The sequence below is a fragment of the Pundamilia nyererei genome, unplaced genomic scaffold, assembly GCF_000239375.1.
Source record: "Pundamilia nyererei isolate P.nyererei 1_Seehausen unplaced genomic scaffold, PunNye1.0 scaffold00127, whole genome shotgun sequence".
Lineage (NCBI taxonomy): Eukaryota > Metazoa > Chordata > Actinopteri > Cichliformes > Cichlidae > Pundamilia > Pundamilia nyererei.
The window spans coordinates 826,266-846,747 of NW_005187528.1; the positions used below are offsets into that span (position 1 = coordinate 826,266).

Sequence of the window (20,482 nt, forward strand, 5' to 3'; positions counted from 1 at the left end):
TATGAATATGATGTAGCCTAAATTTGCAAAATTATTTATATTTGAGAATATTTATTTATTTTGTTATGGTTAATATAATACCAGTCGCAGTGTTAACAATATCTTAAAATGTTTTATTATTTAATTGTTCCAGTGTTTCAGAAAGGTTCATTCATTAATTTGTCATTTATTTGTTACTTAATATTATTCGAGTGTGCATATGTGCTGTGCTGGTGTGTGTGTATTTATTATCACATCCTGTTTAAGGTAATCTTCTGATCAGTGATGAGTAAAACCAGTGTGCTCTTAAAACAGAGGAACTTGTCAAATTGTGTAAAGTTTTTCTGCAATAATCAACCTTCTACTGAAATTGTGGGTTGTGCATGTGTACCCAGAGATTATGTAATACCAACAGAAAATTGTTTATGTGAATTGATGCATTCAACTGAAATATGATGTTTCTGTATGTTTCTGAAATGCATACTGTATGTGGAGAGTATTACATAACTTGCAAGTTTTAGTTTTGTTTTGTTTTTCTGTTTGAAGCTTAATTTTCTGTAACCTATTTATTTATTTATTTTCCAGCCAGTTCTTTTTTTTAACTTATTTAGTGTTTTTATTATATATTTATCTCTTGAAAATGGCAACTGCTTTGTATACAAGAGGCAGGTGTCTGCGGTTTATATAAAGTGCAGCAATGACCTCACCTCTGTAAAGTCTTTAACTAAACCTTACGACCTACATTAAATTCAGATTCATCAGCTCGTTGTTTTGTTTTGTTTTAACTTACGCTGGGAAAGAGTCGTTTGTGTTTTGTAAATACAAAAATTTTACTTTTAATCCAACTTCAGCGTTTTGAATTGAGCTGCATTTCAAATTCTTCTCCCTCTGATTTGCTTGTGAGATCAACCAACAGGGTTGAGTTAAAATTTTACTCAGGACATGAAACTAGTCAAAACTGTTGGGCTGTGGTTAGCTGCATCTACGCAGTACTGCATGACTCATTTATAGAATATTTCATAGAGTACATATGTCATCACAGAATTCTTGCTAAACTACTTACGTAAGCTAAAGAAAGCTCATTTAAAAACTAAGAAATAATCATGCATTTCACACTTACACAAACTACAATTTCACTTATGTTATGTAGCTCATATAAGACAAATAGCAGCCAGTTTTTAAAATATACCCTTGCTATCTACAACCTAGTTTCTTAGTCTCCTTTTTTAAATTTTTGCAGAGAAACTAACCCATTTATCTTTTAATATCAGTTTTTCTTTTCTTTTTTTTTCTCTTTTTTTTAGTTTTCAACTCTATAATCTAACTGTTCTAGAGTCTAGAGAATACTTATCATCATCATCAGTAATTTCCTTTGGTGGAAGAGGTGGTGACCTGCCAGAAGAAACTGAATTGATTGGTTCAGTGGTTGACTTTCTTCATCAGAGGATATGGTTAAGTAAGCGATAGGGCAAAATTATATTTCACACACCTACTGCCCTTGTCACAGTAAACTATGAGGAGAATTACAATGGGAGAATATAGAGCAGGTACAGTATACCATGCAACAATGTGAAGTAGTTTGTATGAGAAAGTACACCAAACTTAAAATGTTGTGATTGTACACTTGGTTTACAGGTTTTCTGAAACTGGCTTGTATCTGGATGGCGATTCTGATGCACGGCTTGGATGCACAACTTGCACCAAAGAAACATGCTGCAGGTGCATCGTGCAGTCCCAAACACCTGACAGCCCTGACCGAAAGCTTGGTCAATGAAAGCTTGAGATGCTTTGTAAGTAACTTTAAAACTATTCATTTTCTCACCAGTGCAACCCAGAGAAGTGGTTTTGTGACGCTATTTGCAATCTGCCAGCGTGCTTGGATGACGCAATAGCTGTGGGGAGGTAGTCTGAATTTTTCTATCACTTAAATTTCGCAAAAACAGTGCAGCTCCCAAAGCTCTGCTGAGTAGTGCTGTGTCACAGCCTTCATTTCTAGAGTGTGTTACTCCAGATTAAGACACTTTTAGTGCCAGTACCATAGCAATTCTGTAGTCATTCTTTGAAACAGTTTCAGTTAAATTGCACTTTGTTGCTATTAAGATGTCTGCTTTTTTTTTTTTTAACAGAATTACATCTCAGGTGTAGATTAAACAAGTTTTATCTATGAAAGCGCATCAGCCAGAAAACTAACTAACTAAACTAACTGGGTATTTTTTTCTGGTTCTTACAAAATAAACAAGACATGTCCTTGTGGGGGATTGGAGGAATATTTTTGTGAGGACAGAAAAAGTTGTTATTTCTATTGCCTGAACAATCTCAGGAGACACAGATTTTTTGTGTATATAATGGGTTTAAAAACACATCGTTTGATTAAATCTAGTGTTAAGTTTCTTCTTTTGCTGTGGTATAGATTCATGCTGAGATGCTTTGCATGACCTTTCAGAGGCAGTTTAAGAGATTAGCTGCGTATTCATGGGATGAGCAACACACGTCTTCAAAATCTCCTCGCCTCACTCTTGTCTTTTTTTTTAGGATGAAGCCAATGGAAAACACCTTGGTATTTGGTTACCTGGCTTCCCTGAGCTCCACGTCCAGAAGAGCTTTCCTCCTAATTGGACAAAAGTTCATTGCAGCTTGCGCTTCATGTATGAAGGTCTAAATGACATCTTGGAGGACCAGAAAAACAACCTGAATCCTCAAAACGTTTCACTTCACAAGAAGCTAGAGGAAACCATTGCCAGGATTAAAATGCTTGCAAATTGTATAAACATCATCTTTAAAAGTACATGTCCCTCAAAGCCATCACCACCTAAAATGCCTAAACAAGTATTTGAGAGGAAACAGTGGAGTCATACCCTGCTAAAGGCAGCCGGGGATTACCTGGTATGGCTGGAGCAAATGTTTGTTTCATATGTTAAAGGAACAAAAATGGGGAAAGGTAAAGTAACAAAGACCCAGCCTCATAAGTACCTGGAGGGGAGTGGATACCTGCTCTGATTATGAACAAGTTTAGCTGAGTTTGTGGTGAAAATGCGGTTATAGTTTGTGGCAGCTTTTCTTTAGCCCCCCCACCCCCGTCCAAGACTTTTAAATGCTACTTTTTCATGCATTCAGTATGCTGTTATGCATTAAGGATCTTTACAGTGTCTCTCTCTATAATATATCTGATATTTCAGTACAAACATAACAACCGACATGGTTAAAACAGCCAAAGAGGTTTTTTTTAAAATAAAATTTATGAAGGGTGTACTTTGATATTTTGGAAAATTGAGCTGTTCTTATTATTTTAAATGAGAAAGTACATGCAAATGTCTAATCGACAACATAAGTAAGGCACAACTGGGGAAGCAATTATCCAAGCTTAAACCTGACAGACAAAAAAAAGGTGAAAATCGCTGCTTTTGTCTGCTATCACCCAAATCCACCAATCGGCACCTCTTAACAAATGTAAACCCCAGTACTGCTGCGCTAACAGCTGGATCTTTTTCTAGCTGGCTGCTATTTGACGCTTCACATTTGATATCACAGGTGTGAATGATAACAACCATCTCAACAAATTCTAATAAAGCAAATATCTCCGTTTACCAAAACGTCATGTTGCTACCATAAAAGCGTTATCGGAAATGTCTTTGTTCCAAACCTGATAGCTCAAAGCAATCAACATGTTCCCTTGTGGCAGTAATTAATCAACTTGCCAACCAGGAAAATGAGAAATGGCTCTAATACATCTCCTAATTATGACAGTTTGTTTTCCTCAGCCTTCACATTGATTAATTGTTTTGCTCTGACCAACTATCCCATGTGTGGGGGCTACATTGCCTGAGGTAGAAAGAAACAGATAGCAATAACTTACAGAGAGCTATTAGTTTGGACTCCACATAAAAAACAATCAAGTTATATTAAATGTTTCTATATTTTCAAGAACTTTTAATCAAATTTTGATTTTTTTTACTGTTATTTATCCTGAAATTCCTTGCATTATCTTTCTTTTCTGTGGAACTTATATTTATTCACCATAACTATTAATTTTTAAAAAAATAAATAAATAAAAAAAAAGCTGTTATTTCAAAATGATGTCTTGTTTGATTTTCTTCCTGGTGCTTTAGACCCACAAGCTTAATAAAATTTGAATGCATGACATTGCTATCTACCACTGTTATTTCAGTTAAATAAAACCTGCTAGAGAGTTAAACTGCCATTTAAACCACACTACTACAAAATCTACATGTCACCATTCAGAGAGAAAAAAGCAGAAACTCATTCAGTTTCACAGTCCCTTTTATTAAATAAGCATTTCATCTGCATGCACTATACACAGAGGTTAGGACACATTCTTTGCCATTTTAAAATGTTCAGAACAAAACAGAAAGGTTCGTTTGATTTCATGACATGACTTTATGACTTGTTTGAAGCAAATGTTGATGGATGAGCTGCCTGCTAAGTAGACCTGATGATCATCACGGATGAACGGATAAAGCGTATTATGCACTTATGAAGTGTAAATAATTTAAAAAAAGAAAAAAAAAAAAGCATACAGCATTTTGTCCTTTTTGAGGTTGGTCTTGCATTCCTTCATCTCTTTGCCACAATATTGCAAAATTGTCCAAGCATTTCATATGCACCATCTCTTCAACAAACACCCTTATTTGTCAATTGCTATTCCATTGCTCTTCGATTACTAAACACCAGAAGCAAGTCAAATAGGCTCATACAGGCAGAAGTTCTGGAGGACTCTCACCATAGCAGTACTTTGCTTGAGGGTTTCGGTACGTGTTTTCATGTTGAACGCTCTGGAGAAGGGGAAAAATAGAAATGAGACAAACGAAAAAGTTTTTTCACAAAGCACTTATATTGCTCTTCTCAATACCGGTACTTTCACAGTACTGAAAATATTCAAAGCTTGTGCAGATTCAGTGATTTACAATGAGATTAGCCGAGAATCAGTTTTGTTTCTGTTTTTTATTTATTTTTATTTTGGGGAGTTTTTCAAATTTCTAAATGAACCAACTGTCTCAGGAAATTCATGAGAAAATCATTATGTGTCATAGTGATGCATCAAGTTCAAATAAAAGCGTATCTTTTGTCAACAACTGTCTGAAAAATATACAGATAAATGTATGAGCAAAATATCGACTTTGAATGTCAAGAGATAAGGGTAAGTGTTGCTGCATATCCGCCAGACTACTAATTTCACTATTCCTTTGTTTCCAAATGATTACAGTTATTGTTATTATGATTTGTATGGGTCAACACTTTAAAACTGGTTTGGAAAATCTAACAATTCATGTTTGTTTCTTCTGTTTAACTTAACATACTTGTGAAGATGTCCTACACTTGGCCAGACACAACTCAAAATGATCCTCGACAGCAGTGAAAAGATTCTGGAAACCTTCAGCTGCACGATTCAGGAAGCGCTCAAGAAGAAGTTGCTAAACAAAAATAGAAAGAAAAGAAATTGAACATGTACAAAAGCATGTATAGATTTATAATCACTTAGATTTATTATCTGTTCCCATTGCATGCACTGCTTTGCTTAAAATGCAAACTCAATATGCAATTTTAAATGATATCTTTGGTTTCAAATGTGTGCATGCAAAGGTGCACAGCATGTGGGCAGATATGCCTTTTCCGATGAAAGTTAAACGCGATGATCCTGAAGGCCCTTGATGTGACAGATTACCTTATCGGGCTGGAGACAGCATGACACGCAATACTCATAGATGCTACAGCATCCATTGGCCAGGCAACTTTTACATATGTACTGTCTGGTGCTGGGAGCATTGACGTTACAGCAGCCATTAACGAGCAAGTCTTTTCTCTCACAGACATATCCTGTAAAACATTAATGCAGATTATGATAAGAACTGGTTACAGGCTACATCCGATGTGTTATCACTGTATGGTGGTGAGTAATAGATTTATTACTCACCAAGTTCGTCTGTAAGCAGTGTCTTGCCCTGGATGGAATTTCTACACTGAGTGATCTGTCGGCTGCTGTTCCCCAGGTTAAAGCGGACTTTCCAGGGGATGCGATGATCTGAATCTCTAACTTCTAAGAGTGTTCGGTCTCGTATGGTCCGCTCCTCCTGAAAAATGCACACATACAAGAAACGGGTCATGGAAAGCTAATGAAGAGCAACATAAATTTCAGAATATGGTTGTGCATATAACCCTATTCTAAATTCACTATATTATTATTCTGACAGATAATATCTGTCAATAACAGTAATGTTTTGAGAAACTATAGCCACTGTTTCAACAATGTAGAAGACAAGTAGAGTAAGAAGGCCATAGTGATCGATGTAGCAATACCCAGCAGTAGCAATACCAAGCAATAGCAACATCAGGATGAAGAAACACGAGAAGCTTGAGAAATACCAAGGGCTGAGAGAAGAGCCAGAGAAGATGTACAAGGAGAGGGGAACAGTGGTCACTTTGATGATCTGAACACTCTGGGCAGTGAAAAAGCAGATTCCAGGAATGAAAACCGACATCTTTGTCCAGAAAAGTGCAGTTCAAGGAAAAGCAAAGATCCTGCGCAGCATCACCGTAACCAAACTGAATAGGCACATGAGTCCGCACATGAGCACAGCATTGGAAATAACGGGTACGTTGACCAGTAGCTGGGTCAAAGCACCAGCTACTGGTGCAGCAGTAATCCGAGACTCTAGACATTAAGGTGTCATTCAGACTGAGTGAGTGTGTGGCTGAATGGTTAGAAAGAAAGTAAAGGTGATCTGGACTGAAGAGGTGGAGCTGCCAGGAGGCAGAACGGTCAGCTCAATGGTAGTCATCGGATAATAATAATAATAATAATAATAATAATAATGAGAGGGCCACAGGTGCCACTGATGAGTTCTCCACCCAAAGGCCATCACCCTGAGGCTCTATGAGCAACAGAGAGAGGAATAAAGAGGATTAATGAGTGTCAGAGCCACAATCCAGGAAGAAACGTGGAGCCTCCGTTAATGCATCGGACAGAGAGCCCCCAAGTTAAGCTGCTCTATGAGGTCTTCAGCTGGCTGAAGGCAGCTGGTGATGAGGAACAAGAGGAGCTATCATACAAGACCAAGCCCCTAAATGGGGTGTACCATCAACAGATGGAGGAAGTGGCTGGCATCAAGAAATCCTACCAGTGGCTAGAGACTTAAAGGACAGCACAGAGGCAGCTCATGGCATCACAAGAATAGGCTCTAAGCACCAGATCCATAGAGGCAGGGGTCTACCACAGCTGACAGAAGCCAAGCTGCAGACTGTGCAAAGGCTTCCTAGAACTATCCAGCACACTGCGGCAGAATCTAAGATGCAAGAAGGGACAACATACATTGAGAGGACCTATCAAGTGGCTGGGATAGTGTACGAGAATATCTATGCGCATGTGTTTTAGAAGTCTACTAATACCTGCTGGCTGAAAACTGCAGGGCTAAGACCCTGTGGGACTTTCAGGATAGAGAAGAAGCTGATGGCCAGCCACACAGAAAGTGGTGGCTGACAAAAAGCAGGAGACTGCAAATGTCTCTATCCCATGGGACAACAACTTCAAAAAGAAAGCATGAGAAAACTGAGAAGCTGAAGGAACAACTGAAGCAGACGTGGAAGGAAAAGTCAAGTGGCCCCAGTGATACGAGCTGTAAACCCCAAAATTGAATAGTGGCTCCAGCAGACTGCAGGCTGACCATCAGAGGCCTGTCCAGAAGAGTGCAGTCATAGGAACAGCTAAGATCAGAGCCCTCACATTCTCGGGCTGCTGGTAGAGGACCCAAGCTTGAGGAACACATACACACACAAAACAGAAAGCACAAACATTTTCATTTAGAAATCTGTCAAAAAAGTGGGCAGAAATTATTGTTTAGATGCTGGTAAAGGTCTGTAATATTAGACCCAGCTACACTTTCAAAAAATAATGCCACAAATTGTGATTATTCAGAAGAATAGTTATTTGGACAAGGTAGAAGCTTGGATATACAGCTCCCTACTAATGCGTGTATGTTTGGTTTCCTACTTAGAATTGGCATGTAGTGTGTTTTTTTGTTTTTACAAAGCAAAGAAAAAAGAAAGTGACTAGATCTTTTTTTCCTCTTGCATGTTTTTTTCTGTAATCGACTTATCTCAGTGTGAGTTTCTGTACCTGTTTGAGTGTGCTGGTCAGAAAGTAGATGAGGGAGAGTCCAAAGACAACTCCCAGCACCCAGCGCTTTCTCAGTAGCCGCCGTAGCACCATCATAGCATGGCTTGCTTTGGGGAAATGCAAGTGACAGCCCAACACATCAAACCTCCACGGATAGCAGTTCTCTGGCTGTCTTCAATTTTCAGGAATATGAAAAGGCTAACTGTAAATAATGTAAAGCTAGCTCAGTTGGTGGTAAAAATGCAAATATAGGACATAGACGGAAAATAGCTAACTCTAGCTAACCCATGTTTTAACTCTTAAACTCACAATAGCAACCTTTAAATATAATGTTTTGAAACTACCGAATTACGCGCTGGACATGCAAGCTAAGTGTTTCACTGTAAATGCCAGCTTTGTTAGCCTGCTAGCTAGCGCCGTCTGCTCTCGGTGTTGCTAGATAAATAATGAGGAGCGATAACCAATAAGCTATGACGCTGTTTAATAACGCTTCTTCGTCTCCTCTGTAGATAATAATTCGATCATGTCCAAAATTATGTCTAGTAAGAAGAAACGGTGGGATTTTTTTTTCAGCAAAATCTGACATCCAGCATCAGCAAAACAAATCCCCAGCACGGATGTAATGTGGTCGGAAAGAAGGTGCTGATTGGTAGATGGCGGTCTTAGTGACGCCACACCGGAAGTTTCCCGAGCGGATCGTCTGGGCAGCAGCAGCAGCTGTCTAGCTAACCATTTACAACAACCATGACAAGAGCTGTAGTCCAGTACACCGCATTAATTCAGGTAAAGTGGTTTATATTTTTGGTCACTTCTGTGAATCACATACTGGTGATGATACTGTGGATTTGTGCGTTTACAGGACTGGACCATGTGGTGATGATCGGTATGCCATGCAGAGGAGACACAGCAGCAACACGGATGGCATGCCCTCTGAAAGGTGGGGAAAGGAGGTGCTGCACAAATGCACAGATGCTTTTGTCACCCCTTCTGCCTGCACCGCCTGTATGCTTTCTTGGTAGTTTTGGCAAGGCCACATATTTGCAATTGTAGGTTATATGTGCTTTCCAACATTGTTGCAACACTTTGAGTTTGGCCTTCCTCCATTTGTTGCCTTATAACTCTTAATTACTCTCAGCACAAAACAAAAGGAGTTAAAGCCTTTTTACTGCAAGGTGTTATAGATCAGCATCATTTCATTTTGCCAGAATAAAAAATTGGAGCTCCAAACGCGTTTAGTTCAATAATTCAGTGAGCAACATACTGGCAGCGGAAATGAATGGCGCTCAGGCCGGCCTTTAGAGACATACTAAAGACCTCGGTCATACAGGAGGAACTCAGAATAAAGCTTTTACTCCTCTGCAATGAATGAATCAGTTGAAGTTGTTTGGGCATCTGACATCTGGACCACCTGAATGCCTCCTGGGTGAGGTGTTTGGGGCATCCCCTACTGTGAGGAGGCCTTGGGGAAGACCCAGGGTACGCTCAAGAGATTATGTCTCTGAGCTGGCTTGGGAATGTCTCAGTGTCCCCAGCAGAAGAGCTAGAGGACGTGGCTCTGAAGAGGGAGCTTTAGGCTTCTTCATTTAACCCCTGTTTAAGAAAAACTGCAACCGAAAGCCAAACTCATCAAGTTTTATCATCAGTCTCAATTTAATATCTGTGACTTGGAGTAAAAGAAAAACGCATCTTTGTCCCTAGAGGTTTTCTGATAATTGGAGAACACACTACACAGATTAAGATGCTGATGATTATTCAAAGACTGCATACTATACTACGTGCAATTTTTCTCCATTTAGGAGCCGAAGCCAAACTCTGGGATCGGAAAGCAGCCTGGATGAGGGTGGTGTGTTTGACTGCCTGAAGCCTGAATCACCCGCTTCTCCCCAGCAGATCTTCTCCGGCCTTGTTGGTGTCCCCTCCAGCTCTGTCTCCTCTGCCCAATTCCAGGCAGCCGGCTTAGTCTTGGGCTCTCCCCCTGAAGTTTTTATCCAGATGACAGCATCATCCAGAGAGGAAGGGGGGCCCCATCGCACAGAGGGTGGACCTTTTCTCCCTCGGCCACCTCAGCACCATCATCACCATCACCACTTCCACCATCAGCCCCTTCAGCATAGGACCTCGTCCCTGCTCCAACAGGCTACCACAGCAGCTGGCTCAGAAAGGCACAGCTCCAGGGAGGAGGCCCAGGAAGACCAGTCCACCCCAGCCCCAGCTTTGTCTGAGTTGAAAGCAGTGGTCACCTGGCTACAGAGAGGCTTCCCCTTCATCCTTATTTTGTTGGCTAAAGTCTGCTTTCAGCATAAACTAGGTATTTCAGCTTGTGGAGGACTAATGTGGCTAAGATTGTTTAACGGTACCTCTCATGCACTGATGATATTGCACCTCTCTCGCAGGAATTGCTGTATGCGTGGGGATGGCCAGCACGTTTGCCTATGCCAATTCCACTTTAAGGCACCAAGTATCATTACGGGTAAAGGGTAGAACAAAATCCAAGAAGTATAGCTATTTTATTCTTAGATCAGATTCACGCTAACGTTTTCCAAACACGTTTTAGCACAGCAATTATTACTGAAAGATGTAATTATGTTCCTTATTTCTCTTTATTATACTTAATAAAACTGTTAAATGATGTTAAATTAGTAATTATTATTAAATAATATTTTTAGTGATGGTAAAACAGAATGCACTGATCCATTTTTTGACGATATTGTGTGTTAAATGTAACGTAGTGCCATTTCAATAACAATTGGACTACAACAGAGCTGTATTGTAAAAATAAAATAAGTGTAATCATTTTTTGGTAGACAGAAGATTTTTTAGGTAGATTAATTCATCATCGTCGTTGGTCTTGATGAGCATAAGAAAAATATACGTGCTGAATAAGTCTTATTCTAAACATGATAAATCAATTTGGTGTATAATCGCTGAAATACCTTTTAAAATTGACTTTTTATGTGAGAGATGTCTATGTATACATGCTCTTTCACATTCAAACAAACTCATAACACACCAAGCATTCTGTTAGTTTGCAGCATTATTTGAAATACTAGCACCTTACAGCACATTTACAAGAAATGTATGGTGCATGTTGCTTGAAATCCCTCTATGTGTTTCTGTTACCAGGAGGAACGTTCTGTATTTGTTGCTCTATGGATCATCATGTTCCTTGGAGGGAACATCGTGTATATCTACTACACATTTAGTCATGAAGAGCTGCACAACAGGTAGTGTACCAGCAAAGACTTTTCTAGTAGTTCTGTGTTTCTTTGCCTGCCATTTTATTTTATTTTTTCTACATATACATTTAGGTTTTTCCCCATTCATTTTTATGTTGTGCGTTTTATTTTTACTTCCATTTCCTTCAGGCAGTGTTCCCGTTCTTGTCTGATCTTGTCCTGTGAGTATTTTTGTTTGTTTTGTTGTTTTGTTTCCACAGAGTTTCTGACATGTTCTGACATCTTTTCTTGCTGTTGTTTGTCATTAGACGAAGTGTAAGCAACACCATCCTTGACAATAAGTCGCTGAGTAATTATTTTTTTCTCTTCTAGCCTCATATTTGCCAAGCCCATCCTCAACAGCTTTGATTTCTTTGATCTGATCTGGGCAGTGGGCATCACAGATTTTGTACTCAAGTACGTCACCATCATCCTGAAATGCTTTGTCCTCTTCCTGCCTAAGATTCTCCTGGCATTCAAATCCAGGGTAAGAAATCCAGATTCATTCATTTTCTAGAGCTTTTTACAGAAAATGCACGTTTTTCATGTTAAAAAAAGATACAGAGACCAAGACAACATTTTGATTTCAGTGAAAGTGTAAATTAAGAAATAAGTATCCATTAATTCAGCGGTCCCTAACCTTTTTTGTGCCACAGACTGGTTTAATGTCAGACAATGTTTTCACGTACCGGCCTTTAAGGTGTCGAGGATGATACGACCAAGACAAAAAACTGTGGCATTTTGTAAAAATAATAATAAATGCAAATTCACTGTGTAATTGTGTAACTTTATTAGCAGCGTCCTCCTGAAATGCGCCAACAACATTGAGAGTAACATCAACTCTCGCGGCCCGGTACCAAACGACTCACGGACCGGTACCGGTCTGTGGCCCGGGGGTTGGGGACCACTGCTTTAATTTTCTTCCACTTAGATCGATGTCCAATAGAAACGTCCAGATTTTGCACATTTTTGAAAAACCTCATTTAGAATGTGGCCAGAAGGTATAATAGTCAGATACCGGTAGCTAAATCATCTCAACCAGGTCCTTCCACTGTGACTGGGCAGCGGCTTTAATCTGCAACTCTGTGCTCATTACTCTGTCATCAGGTCTGGTCAGAGTGATGTAAGAGTGTTGTAGATTTCTTCATCAGATAGTGATGCAGTGAACAGATATAACAGATAAAAATGAATTCTTCTTTGCCTTGATTTTCACTGTAAAGCAATCATTTTGTCTGTGTTAAAATCAAGCGCACTCCTTTCCTTGACAGCAGTCCTCTTTTGCTCCTCCCTAAAAGTTCAACTTTACTCATTATTTAGCTCATTTAAGACCAAGATGATGGAAAAAGAGTATTTCGTTAACAAGCAGTAATAGACATAAAAGATTTCGGTAGGTAAACTTGTGGAAGGCAATTTAATGGTTGCAAGGTCTCAGGGGATTTCTCACAGTGTCCCCTTTTGGCGGTCAGTTGTTTGTTGGCTTTATGTTCTCAGTCTCTCTCCCCATGGCTACCACGCTGGCTTTGCAAGCACATTCAGCTCGGTCGTCTTGTTGCCTTCATCTGCAGGCCTCCTGCAGTGGAGGCTGCAGGCAGGGAGCGACTGCCAGGTGACTTTGCAGGAAGGGTCATAAACTCACAACCAGATGACTTGTGTCTTTGACCACGTTCACGTTTGCTTTTCATGCGATTTCTAATTAAAACCCAAGCAAATCCTGTATTTGGAAAAAAAGGGAATCAAATGCAAATGTTAAAGTTCATGAAAAATCATAAAATATCAAATAATTGAGATTATAATTATTGGCCATACAACTGATTAATTTTGATTAGGCCTTTACCAAAACTGAGCATCTTTACTTTCCAGATCATGTCATTCTTTTCTTCTTCGATTATCACACTGCAAATTATTATTATTATTATTAAGATTTAGAACAACTTGATCAAAAACCTTTCTTTCTCTTTAACTCATTAATGAAATACCAGGTTGTATATGTTGTAAGATTGTATAGCAAACTTGAAAGACATCTAAGCCAAGTTTCTGTCAAAAGGCAGTATTCATGCTTGTTCACAACACGTCAAGTTACAGGGTGCTCACTCTTAAAGTTGTTAAGCTCGGTTCATGAGGTGAAAAAAGAAAATTTGCTAAACTATGATGAAATACTCCACTGAGTGAACAAAGTGCTAAAGGGTCACAGTGTGAAGCTGTTTTGTATTCATTAGGTTTTAAACGGTACTCCTTAGGTGAGCCTTGTGAGTGCGGGTGTCTGCTTGTGTGGTTTTTTTCTGTCCTGAGGCGACAAAGTATGACTGCAAATGCGCACGCACACATACACACACACTTTGATTTCCATACAGGTGCAGCTTGTATTCCCGTTGTGTGCTTGTGCGTTAAATGGGAGGTAGAGGAGGGGGGAGTTACAAAGTATTAGGATTAAATTTTCCACTGATAAACAAACCTAGAGGCCTATCAGAACCACACCAGCCAGCAACTGAGCTCATTTGCCCTCGAGGGGATTGCAGAGGTGAGGTCATCCCTCCCTGGAGCTGGACCATTACCTGTATCCTCCGCTCACAAACACACAAATATACACACACGGATTGAAGCTTCACAGTTGTGATGGGACACGTAAAAATTTTTGGTAATCCCCAATTATATCATCAATTCTTAGCTTTTTTCTCATTGAAGCCAGACAGTGCTGTCTGTTCTGAACCCCATGAAGTCATATAATCTGCCTTTTGGATTCATTACTGTGTCCAGCTGTGGATACACTAATGATTCCACATAATCACTGCAGTCAGCACAAGTTTGCACAAGCAATAGCGGGCATGCGATCAGAAGTTCCATGACGGTTATGTTTTAAAGGCATAGACTCATAAAACTGCTTTTGCTTGAATCTTATTTAATGGGTAATTACTAAACATGTATTTTCAGTGTTATCAAGTTGTCGCTAATTTCAGTCGTGCTAATATGGAGTTAAATATATTTTAAATACATAAGATATACCTAATAAATCCCAAGAGTAGAGAAATTACTATAAAAGAAATGCATATCGCAGGTATGCATATCAAAGACCTGACACAGAGTCTTTGGATTTTTTTTTTACTCTATTTCTTAAGAACATGACTTTCAGCTACTGTAATCTACTGTAGATCATTTTTAGGGCATTTACTTCTTCTTTTGCCCTTCACTTTTCCTCATTTCTTTTAAGGACACACACTTTTAAAAAACAAAACAAGAAAAGTGTTCAACTGAAAATGGTCGAGTACAAAGACTGAACCGCACAACAAAGCTGCCAATGCCCAAAGAAAACCTTTAAAAGACCTTCAGAAAACCTGGGAAACTTTTGCTGAAGACTACTTTTCTTTTAAAAAAATGACAAGAAAGGCTGGTTCCTTGGAAGAACAATATAAAGAAGTGAGCATTTGCTCAAGACCTTTGCACAGAAATGCAGCTCTGTTAAGATAAAATAATAAAAATAAAATAAAAATAATAAACTAAAGAAGGTAAAGAATGCACAAAAATTATTTTAAATGTTTGTTCTGCCTGCGCCAGAAAGATTTCCTTTTTAGACTTTTGGTAGCTGTGGAAAAAATGACTCAAACAGGAGCGTCCAGTAAGTTCTATTAACTAAATCTCATTGTTAAAGTTTTTTAGTTTGAACAGTCATACAAAGTCAAATTGTATTACATGTAAGGCAGTATAGAACAAAGTAAATTCATGTTTCGGGTGAATTGAATAACTGTGTGGCTAATTTTAGTGATAAGATTTGTCCAGCTTGCAGTTTCTGTGTAACTGTCACTGCAATTGTTCTTCTTGTGTAACTTTCTTACCACCTCCATACACTCGTATTTTATATATAGCTAAATTTGAGTGACGCTATTATTACTGTTATTTTATTCATATTGTGATAATATTAGTGCGTCCTTTTTTGTTTTGAGGTCCAAAATAACATTGGATATTGCAACAGCCCTAAAAGAATGACCCACAATGTGCCAGTCAAAGGAAGTAAGAATAAGCTATGACAGAACCGAATACACATTTTGTTTGTCAATCCTTTCTGAGTAATGTAGATTCCAGTCTTGTAGATAAAAATGTACAGTAATGGCTAAGCTAAGGACTACTCGAGCAGTATCTGCTACTCACACTGGCTGGCTCATCTCCAAACTTTAAATTTGACAGTTTTTACGTGGGCGTGATGGGCACTGTGGGATGCCAGACTGAGGGGACAATAAGGAAGATGAATTAGTAGCTAGTAGACGTCTACTTCCCCTGCCTACCCAGCTGCTTGTGCCTCTTTACCCACAGTCATCAATCTTTGTCAGCTATCATCCAGGAAGTCATTATGCAAGCCAGGGCAATCGGGGAATCAAGTTTGCCTTCGTTTTGTTCGCCCCCGCTTTTAACTGTCCCCAATTCACTTAACACACTTTGTGGCAGTGGGGACAGAAGTACATTTCTACTCTGTGATTACGGAAGGGAGGCCCTTTAAAGATAGCTAGCGAGCCCCCATAGGGCTGAGCTTAATGTGGGCACTGGGTAGCAGGTGGAAAGAGCCGCTGCCAGTTTCCCTTGCAGTGTGAGGAAATTGCTTGTACTGCTGTGAAACTGCTGAGATCTGGACAGCGGCCACATTTGGGCTGGAGGCATGCTGTTTTAAGCTTTTAATACCACACTGCTCTCAACTAGATAGAAGAGTGCCCTGAAGCTACTGAGTCCTTTTTGCTTTTTTGGACAGCTAGTGAGTGGATCAGACAAAGAATACATATTGTCTCCACTGGGTATATATTTTTTTTTCCTTATAGTTGAAACTTGTGTTATGTGTCTTTTTTGTTTCTTTTTCAAAAGTGCTGCCATTCAGTTTACATGGCCACATATAGTCACTGACACTGAATAATTGAAGTCTCAGCTATTGATGTAGTTTTTAATATTGTGTGTGTTTGTGCAGGGTAAGTTCTACCTGCTGATCGAGGAGCTGAGCCAGCTGTTTCGAGCCCTCGTTCCCATCCAGTTGTGGTACAAGTACATTATGGGAGAAGACCCCTCAAACAGTTACTTCCTGGGAGCTACACTCATCATCATCTACAGCCTCTGCAAGGTTTCAGCACCTGAGGGCAAAATTGTTTTTGTCCTTTTTTTTTTTAGGTTTTGCATGGAAGGTTTCCACTAAAGACTTACTTTTAGACTTCTGGTAGAATTTTAGTGGTGCTCCTTTGCAAACAAATTGTCAAAATTCAGTCATTATTTTCAGTCATGTATTGGTATGAGGGGGAGAGAATCCAGATGAGGGGTAATTTAAAATTATCAGACTTTTCCTCAACCATTCTTTTCTCCCCAATAATTGTAAGTCATTAGTACCATTTAGTCTGCTGTTCTCAGTATGGACAGGTAATGCCTCTGCAAATTTCTGTAAAACTGGTGGAAAAAAAAAAAACCCCCAGCATTGTCACATTTGACAATGATGATGTTTTTAAGCAACATTAGTTTCAGAGTAAGAATGCACCTCAGCTCATGGACCCGTGACAGCGGAAGAAAGAAGGCAGAAAACTTAGTCAATGGTCACAGGAAGGTCAGCCTTTAAAAAGACTTCAAAACTCAGAAAATAGACTTTCTTGGGCAATGACTCACTAAAAGTTGGACACGACATTCTGTGGGAGAACAGAAATAGTGAAAATTAATGGAACATGAATGAGCAAGTCTATGGATGATGCAAAGATTATTTACACTCTGAGACTATTCATTCTACAATGTGTGGTTACAATTATTGACCTGCTTTCTTTAAATATAACAGTGATTCAGATGTTGTAGTTCTTAAATATGGGGGTGTTCGACTGAGTTACGTGGGTAATCTCCTGGATGTGCGTACTCCATGTACAAGTTGCAGCACACAGGTGTTTTCCAGAATCAGGCAAAGCAAGGCTTGCTTTAGTATAACAGCATGCTGATATGAATGCTTCTTTGAGTCATTGTCGTCATAACGGTGTTGAATGACTTGGCAACAGTTGAATGAACTTCAAAGAAACGAGCTTACACCAGAAGGCTGTAGGTGGAGGAAGTTATCAAAGGTCTAGTTTGTGTGTAACTGAAACAAATTGGACTTTTGATCAATTTGTAATGGCTTTATTTCATATAAAGACAGTGAGATAAAAATTAAGTTATTGAGGTGTGCCCTTAAAAGAAATCCATTTTTGTTGTTTTAGAGTTGAAATGAACAGTTATGTAAAATAGATTTTTGTTTCTTTGTTTTCATTTCAAAGCAGCGGTGTGCCCAAATATGGACTTGTGAATCTGTTTGCATGTCTGTAAACTAAGTCCTTTCTAATTTTGGATGAAATGGGGAATCCTGAGGGATGCTGTAATTCCATTTTTTTTTTTTTTTAATAATTGTGCTTTGTCTTGATCTTGATGGATTTGCAGTCCTTTGACATCTGCGGACGTATATCTGCAATACACAAGGCCTTGGTCATGCTCTGCAGCTCCCAGGTCAGTCGTGGGTTTTGTTTTTTGTTTTTTTAAGAATTTATAAAAAATCTAAATGAGTATCCAGAAGATTTCACTCCTTTGTGTGTTTGTGCATATGTCATCCAGAGTTATGGAGTGAGAGCTGGCAGTCAGCAGTGCAGCGAGGCAGGTGATGTCTGTGCTATTTGTCAGGCTGATTTTAGAGACCCCATTGCACTTCTCTGTCAGGTAAGGGTTCATTAACTGGTAACAAAATGGTAAAAAAAAAAAAATCTAAATTTTGCAAATTATTTGGCTCATTTAAAGTCAAAATTGTTGTCACTGAATGTCACTATATACTGACTGTTACTTGGGTGTGGTTAAAAGTTAATATGACCTACTTTTGTTGCTCTGTTATCATCTGTAAATAACAATTATGTTATAGACTTCTATAAAAGATGGACATAGTTTCTGGGTCTGAAACCAAACCTGCATTCTTTCTAATGGCCAGCAGAGGGGGGCTCTGTGGTCACAAACAGCTTTTAGATTCCTTGATCCTCTAATAAGGGCTCAGTCACTAGGTTCAGTGACTGATGTTAATTTTTGAAATTACAGCCCCCTTTATCCAAAAGAGCAATAATGCAGGACAAGCCTAACATGTGATTATTGCTTTTGTTGTTTCCATGGTTATGTCACATGGTTTCACAGTCAGATGTTCCCTGCAGTTGTGACATCTGGTTTCGGAAGTGCTCATATGGAGGGTCAAGTATGCTCAATGTTTCACAACAAGGCTTCATTAACCCGTGATGATTTCATGGTGACTATGTCCATTTTTTTTTAGATGCAGTTTTCACAAGAGTAGCTTGAGTGACAAATTTACTTATTTATTGGTATTTTTAGCAAGATATCCTAGCTATGTATGTGTCACACTTCTGCCATCAAATAAATGAAGATTTTGTTATTCTGCAGCACGTGTTCTGCGAGGAATGCTTGTGTTTGTGGTTCGATCGTGAGAGAACGTGTCCACTGTGTCGGTCTACTGTCATTGAGACCCTGAGATGCTGGAAGGATGGCACCACCTCAGCTCACTTCCAAATTTATTAAGTTCTAATAATATAGCATGAGCATCCAGAGATATGTGATTGTACTCTGAAGCCAGGTAAACAGTGATGTTTCTGTAAATGTCTTATATAAATCAGGCTAGGAATAATTGGGGTAATACATGATATATTGGGGACATTAAATTTATAGGCATTTGAGAAGGCCATAATCGAATATATTTAAAAACAATCATCTCCTATAAAACTGGTGATTGAGGCCACATGTTTAAAGAAATGATCAATGTGGTAAAGGAACATAAACTTGAGCTCAATTTCAATGGTTCGCTACTGTTGTAATCTATGGGTAACTTTTTATTTGACTTTTTTTAATATAAGAGTTTGTTTTAAGTGCGGTTATAAAGTAAAACGTGACTGAATATACACTCTGAGTTGTCTTTACAATTTCATCACATGTATTGATTTAGTTCTACAAATGACTTTATTTGAAAATGAAATGTCTCAGAATGATTCTTAATGGAAAATCAGTTTGTACTCTTTAGGTAGAAGATGTTGTGGTTGGTAAAACATAAGCATATTTAGATACTGATTAAGGAACAAGGTGGTGTGTGCCGTTTAAGTAGCCTGACCATAAACGGTGCATTGTAAAAGTGTTGATATGTAGTACATACATTGTCACTGACATCAGAGGCACATATCTGATAATCGTCCACAATGTAAATTGTCTTCCATTGTTATTCCTCATTTATGTTGTTACTGTGTATTTTATTTAGAATAATTTTCCTCGGGCTGCTTAATAGACTCTAGGACTATATGGAAAATGCGCAGTGAAGCACTGAGATCATTGGTTTTGAAATAAAGCACTTAAGCTCAAATATCAGGTGTATTTCTTGTCTAAATGCAATGACACAAAGAATATATCTCAGTAAACGTTTTTTTATTATCAGGACTGCTAAAAATTCATATGAAATGTTTTAAAAGTATAAAGACCATACACTTTATAAAAGACCGTTTCAGGAATTTTACCCACATTACATTAAATATACTAGGGGGAAAAAAGCTTTTTTCTTTTTTGCAGAAATCACAGACAGCATAACAGCATAGCTTCCTAGGAGTTTTCTTTATAATAACAAGCCACATAACACTCCCCCCAACAGATTAAAAAAAAAAAAGCAGAGTAATGTGTAAACATCATCTAAACACTGTAGAAAACACCTGTAAAAACCACTCTCATTATTTACATGCTTACACTTATAGCTTATGTTTAAAAAAAAAAAAGAAAAGGTACAGTGCATTATGAAGCTTGGAAACATTTCAGTGCATTATTAAGGATTGCTGCACTAATTGTAGCCTAGATACAGAAGGTCTAATGAGTTTAACCCCAGTTTTCACTGATGCACTCGCATTGTGGGAGGTGAAAATTTTAAAGGCGTACTATTAGTAAGCTTTTCCCTCCACTCTACCAGGGGAAGATTACATCACCGGCTTGTAGATGGGATGACAGAATTGGAGAGTCATGTAGGGGTAGATATAGCCGCTGACTGACTGCAGGGCTGCTGGTGTCGTCTCAGCTCGGTATAGTGCATCCATATCCGACCTGAGTTAGTCTTCATGCCACATGCAGAATAGTCAGAAACGCAGTTCCGTTCCTGAAACACAAATTTAAC

At 38.8% G+C, this 20,482-nt stretch overlaps 3 protein-coding genes across 4 annotated transcripts; 2 read left to right on the plus strand and 1 right to left on the minus strand.

Moving 5' to 3' along the window:
* The first annotated feature begins 979 nt into the window (after window positions 1-979).
* Window positions 980-3,859, plus strand: LOC102207535 (uncharacterized). 2 transcript variants are annotated; one of them, XM_005743067.1, is made up of 3 exons: window positions 980-1,526; window positions 1,615-1,769; window positions 2,512-3,859. In XM_005743067.1, exons 1-3 carry the CDS (start codon window positions 1,493-1,495, stop codon window positions 2,974-2,976), a joined length of 654 nt encoding a protein of 217 aa, XP_005743124.1. In that variant the 5' UTR covers window positions 980-1,492; the 3' UTR covers window positions 2,977-3,859. The 2 variants fall into 2 exon arrangements, with proteins under 2 accessions (XP_005743124.1, XP_013768810.1); XM_013913356.1 differs by having other exon boundaries at window positions 980-1,435.
* Window positions 3,860-4,504: 645 nt separating this feature from the next.
* spring1 (SREBF pathway regulator in golgi 1) lies at window positions 4,505-8,745 on the minus strand. The gene is made up of 5 exons (XM_005743069.1): window positions 8,108-8,745; window positions 5,909-6,065; window positions 5,660-5,811; window positions 5,295-5,408; window positions 4,505-4,769 (listed from the first exon to the last, which is right to left on the minus strand). The coding sequence occupies exons 1-5, from the start codon at window positions 8,201-8,203 to the stop codon at window positions 4,686-4,688; spliced, it is 603 nt and encodes a 200-aa protein (XP_005743126.1). The 5' UTR covers window positions 8,204-8,745; the 3' UTR covers window positions 4,505-4,685.
* A 25-nt stretch (window positions 8,746-8,770) lies between these two features.
* rnft2 (ring finger protein, transmembrane 2) lies at window positions 8,771-19,690 on the plus strand. The gene is made up of 10 exons (XM_005743068.2): window positions 8,771-8,890; window positions 8,967-9,044; window positions 9,904-10,415; window positions 10,501-10,577; window positions 11,231-11,331; window positions 11,656-11,809; window positions 16,265-16,414; window positions 17,734-17,799; window positions 17,905-18,006; window positions 18,727-19,690. The coding sequence occupies exons 2-10, from the start codon at window positions 8,998-9,000 to the stop codon at window positions 18,859-18,861; spliced, it is 1,344 nt and encodes a 447-aa protein (XP_005743125.1). The 5' UTR covers window positions 8,771-8,890; window positions 8,967-8,997; the 3' UTR covers window positions 18,862-19,690.
* The last annotated feature ends 792 nt before the right edge of the window (window positions 19,691-20,482 follow it).

Bases quoted from the DNA above. Each gene is read 5' to 3' on its own strand.
- rnft2 (XM_005743068.2), top strand. From the start codon at position 8,998: ATGCAGAGGAGACACAGCAGCAACACGGATGGCATGCCCTCTGAAAG. The intron at 11,332-11,655 runs GTAGTGTACCAG...TTTCTCTTCTAG, and splicing joins CATGAAGAGCTGCACAACAG to CCTCATATTTGCCAAGCCCA. The intron at 17,800-17,904 runs GTCAGTCGTGGG...TATGTCATCCAG, and splicing joins TCATGCTCTGCAGCTCCCAG to AGTTATGGAGTGAGAGCTGG.
- spring1 (XM_005743069.1), bottom strand. From the start codon at position 8,203: ATGATGGTGCTACGGCGGCTACTGAGAAAGCGCTGGGTGCTGGGAGTT. The intron at 5,812-5,908 runs GTGAGTAATAAA...AATGTTTTACAG, and splicing joins ACTGCTTACAGACGAACTTG to GATATGTCTGTGAGAGAAAA. The intron at 5,409-5,659 runs GTAATCTGTCAC...ATTTTTGTTTAG, and splicing joins GCTGTCTCCAGCCCGATAAG to CAACTTCTTCTTGAGCGCTT.
- LOC102207535 (XM_005743067.1), top strand. From the start codon at position 1,493: ATGAGGAGAATTACAATGGGAGAATATAGAGCAG. The intron at 1,527-1,614 runs GTACAGTATACC...CTTGGTTTACAG, and splicing joins AATGGGAGAATATAGAGCAG to GTTTTCTGAAACTGGCTTGT. The intron at 1,770-2,511 runs GTAAGTAACTTT...CTTTTTTTTTAG, and splicing joins ATGAAAGCTTGAGATGCTTT to GATGAAGCCAATGGAAAACA.